We start from the raw sequence: 3,483 nt of genomic DNA, 5'->3' as shown, positions 1-3,483 counted from the left end.
ATACAGTGGAATAACATTAACAAAGCTTGTTGGGGTCATTGTTCTTTGCTTTTCAAGGACCGAAGTTTTTGTGGTACTTAAATCTCTCTTGCTCTTATTTATCCACATTACACTTCACAAGGATTAATTGACCATGTCTGTCTATGAATATATTTTATGTATGTATAAATTGCAGGTATATTACTTTCAAATGTATCTTGCTTTGGTTCTTCTTGGCTTCTTACATGGCCTTTATTTGTAAGCATGACTTTGTTTGTATGACTTTGTTTGTATGACTTTGTTTGTAAGCATGACTTTGTTTATAAGCATGACTTGTTAGTAATTTACTTTAGCTATCTACTTTTATCTACAATGTTATTATTATTTTTTATTATATATTTTGTCTTTAAATGTCTCTAGGATAATGTCTACCATTGGGGCACCATTCAACAAAAATAATCTACTTCTTGACGATTCAGACGATGAGTTTGGAGAGTTATTAATTTTGTTTGCTTGCGTGGAGTACAATCAATTATATCTAACTAAGGAACCGTGTAGAAATTCGGCCCTTTCAGGACATGAGTATGTAATGGAAGTGTTGCATGGTCACGATAGTAGGTGTTATGATTTATTCAGAATGGATAAGGACGTCTTCAAACTATTTTGTGGTGTTCTAAAAGAAAAAAAATTATTGAAGAACTCTCGCTATCTTTCTGTTGAGGAACAAGTTGCTATGTTCTTATTTGTCATTGGACATAATGAACGACATCGTGTAGTTGCTGAACGATTTCAACACTCCACCTCAACTACATCTGAATACTTTAGGAAAGTTTTGAAGGCGGTATGTCGTTTATCCAAAGAGTTAATTACTCCACCTTTGTTTGATGTAGTTCCTTCAGAAATTCGATTCAATCCAAAATATTATCCATTTTTCAAGGTAAAAAAATTTATACTATCTCTTTTATTATTATTTTAAAATTTAATAAATAAAGAAAGAACAAAAGCCATTAATTTGTTTTTTATTTTCAGAATTGTGTAGGAGCTATAGATGGGACCCATATCTCTGCTCATGTTCCCATTAATGAACAAATACCATATCGAGGTCGGAAGGTGGATACAACTCAAAACGTCATGTGTATATGTTCATTTGACATGAAGTTCACATATGTTGTAGCGGGATGGGAAGGATCAGCTAATGATGCACGAATTCTTTCGAGATGTGCCACAAACCCAGATTATGAATTCCCAGCTCCACCCAATGGTAAGTGTTATCAAACTTATTATGTTTATTGACATTATTTTGAATTAATATTAATATGAAAAATTAATATCAATTAACATTGTTTAGGAAAATATTATCTTGTTGATTCTGGATATACAAACATGCCTGGTTTTCTTTCCCCATATCGAGGAGAAAGATATCATTTGAATCAATATGCAGATCGTAATCCTTCAGGAAAAAGGGAGTTGTTCAATTATCGACATTCGTCTTTGAGAAATGTCATCGAGCGGTGCTTTGGCGTATTGAAGGCTCGCTTTCCTATTTTAAAGCAAATGCCTTCCTATGATCTAAAAATACAAAAGTACATTGTGATTGCTTGTTGTGGAATTCATAATTTTATAAGGACAAATGCAGAAAAAGACGTATATTTTGATGGAGACGAAGACATTCCTGAAGTACAAGATGCTACTATACAAAGCACTCACGAAACTTTGAATGATAGTGTTGAGTTTAGCATTTCAAGAGATCAACTTCGTGAAATGGCTAATGTCCGTGATGAAATCGCTGATCATATATGGAGAGCAAATCGACGATGAAGATAATGAGTGAAGATTATTAACAATTAGAACTTTTTTAATAGTTTTCTTCAAGATTAGACTATTATTAGTTCATATTTTATTATGAATTTGTCGGTTTTGTGTTATAGATAATGTGTTTCGTGATTTTAAATTACTTGAATTTTTTAAAATGTTAATGAGTATTTTTTATTTGATTTTTTTTTTATAATTTTATATATTTGTTTAAAAATAAAAATAAATGATATTCATAATTTTTTATTTAAAAAAAGAAAAAAAATCAAAATTTATGTTTTTTGTTTTTAAAATTGAAAAATAAAAATAGTTACAGAACACACTTTTGTTTTAAATTTTTTAAAATTATAAAACAAAAGTGGTTACGAACACACTTTTGTTTTACGTTTTAAAATTTAAAAACAAAAGTAGTTATAGAACACATTTTTGTTTTTTAAAAACAAAATTTTAAAAACAAAAAAACTACTTTTATTTTTCTGTTTTTAAAATTAAAAAACAAAAGTGTTACCAAACGCCACCTAAATGTATTAAATTCAAGAAATAAATAATTAAGTATAGAGGAGACTTAATTATTAATTCTAGTTTAATACTAGGAAAAATATACTTAACTTAGGTGGCGTTTGGTAACACTTTTGTTTTTTGATTTTAAAAACAGAAAAATGAAAGTATATTTTTTGTTTTTAAAATTTTGTTTTTAAAAAACAAAAATGTGTTCTATAACTACTTTTGTTTTTAAATTTTAAAAACAGAAAACAAAAGTGTGTTCTGTAACCACTTTTGTTTTATAATTTATAAACAGAAAATAAAAGTGTGTTCTGTAACCATTTTTATTTTTCAATTTTAAAAACAGAAAACATAAATTTTGATTTTTTTTTCTTTTTTTAAATAAAAAATTATGAATATCATTTATTTTTATTTTTAAACAAATATATAAAAATTATAAAAAAAATCAAATAAAAAATACTCATTAACATCTTAAAAAAATTCAAGTAATTTAAAATCACGAAATACATTATCTATAACACAAAACCGACAAAGTCATAATAAAATATGAACTAATAATTGTCTAATCTTGAAGAAAACTATTAAAAAAGTTCTTAACAGATTATATTTGTTCCTTAGTTGCTCATCAGTATAACTTCTCTTGTGCACAAAGCTCCTCCTTTATACGCTTCCACGATTGCTTTGTGAAAGTTGTAGTATTCCTATTTCCCTTCACAACTTCTTCTTCCATAAGTTCAATAAAAATTTCTTCATGTTTTTCAGGCCAAACAGAAGCTTTGCTATTATCAATAATAACCACCTCACTATCTGTTCCTGCCATCTATTCAATCTACATGTAATTACAAAACTAATCCTAAAATTTATATAAAAAAAATAATAAAATTAATTTAAAAAATTACAAACTAATGAATCATAATCACCCTACAATCAATGATACAGTGAACAAATGTCAAAAATCTCATTAATGTTCAATAATATGCAGAGGAGATATATCAATGTTTTGAAAGAATCTTCTTATGATAGATAAAATGTTTTGAAAATTCAGTTGTGAATATGCAGAGGAGATATATCAATTTCAAAGAAAGTTAAGTTTCAATGTTTTAGTTCTTGCCAAACTTTGAATAAGCTGCATTTGATAGATATTAATAAATCAGACAAAACATAATTTATGAAAGTACAGAATGAAGG

At 27.3% G+C, this 3,483-nt stretch overlaps 1 protein-coding gene across 2 annotated transcripts; it reads left to right on the top strand.

Annotated features, from left to right (window-relative positions):
* The first annotated feature begins 259 nt into the window (after positions 1-259).
* Positions 260-1,976, top strand: LOC133037812 (protein ALP1-like). 2 transcript variants are annotated; one of them, XM_061115432.1, is made up of 3 exons: positions 260-916; positions 1,009-1,240; positions 1,328-1,976. In XM_061115432.1, the coding sequence occupies exons 1-3, from the start codon at positions 404-406 to the stop codon at positions 1,795-1,797; spliced, it is 1,215 nt and encodes a 404-aa protein (XP_060971415.1). In that variant the 5' UTR covers positions 260-403; the 3' UTR covers positions 1,798-1,976. The 2 variants fall into 2 exon arrangements, with proteins under 2 accessions (XP_060971415.1, XP_060971416.1); XM_061115433.1 differs by having other exon boundaries at positions 261-916; positions 1,421-1,976.
* Positions 1,977-3,483: the final 1,507 nt, after the last annotated feature.

Source organism: Cannabis sativa, chromosome 5 (assembly GCF_029168945.1).
Source record: "Cannabis sativa cultivar Pink pepper isolate KNU-18-1 chromosome 5, ASM2916894v1, whole genome shotgun sequence".
Classification (NCBI taxonomy): Eukaryota; Viridiplantae; Streptophyta; class Magnoliopsida; order Rosales; family Cannabaceae; genus Cannabis; species Cannabis sativa.
This window is presented reverse-complemented; position numbering and strand designations above follow the sequence as displayed.

Coding starts and splice junctions, on each gene's coding strand:
- LOC133037812 (XM_061115432.1), top strand. CDS start 404: ATGTCTACCATTGGGGCACCATTCAACAAAAATAATCTACTTCTTGAC. Junction 917..1,008: donor AATATTATCCATTTTTCAAG/GTAAAAAAATTT, acceptor TTTTATTTTCAG/AATTGTGTAGGAGCTATAGA. Junction 1,241..1,327: donor ATTCCCAGCTCCACCCAATG/GTAAGTGTTATC, acceptor AACATTGTTTAG/GAAAATATTATCTTGTTGAT.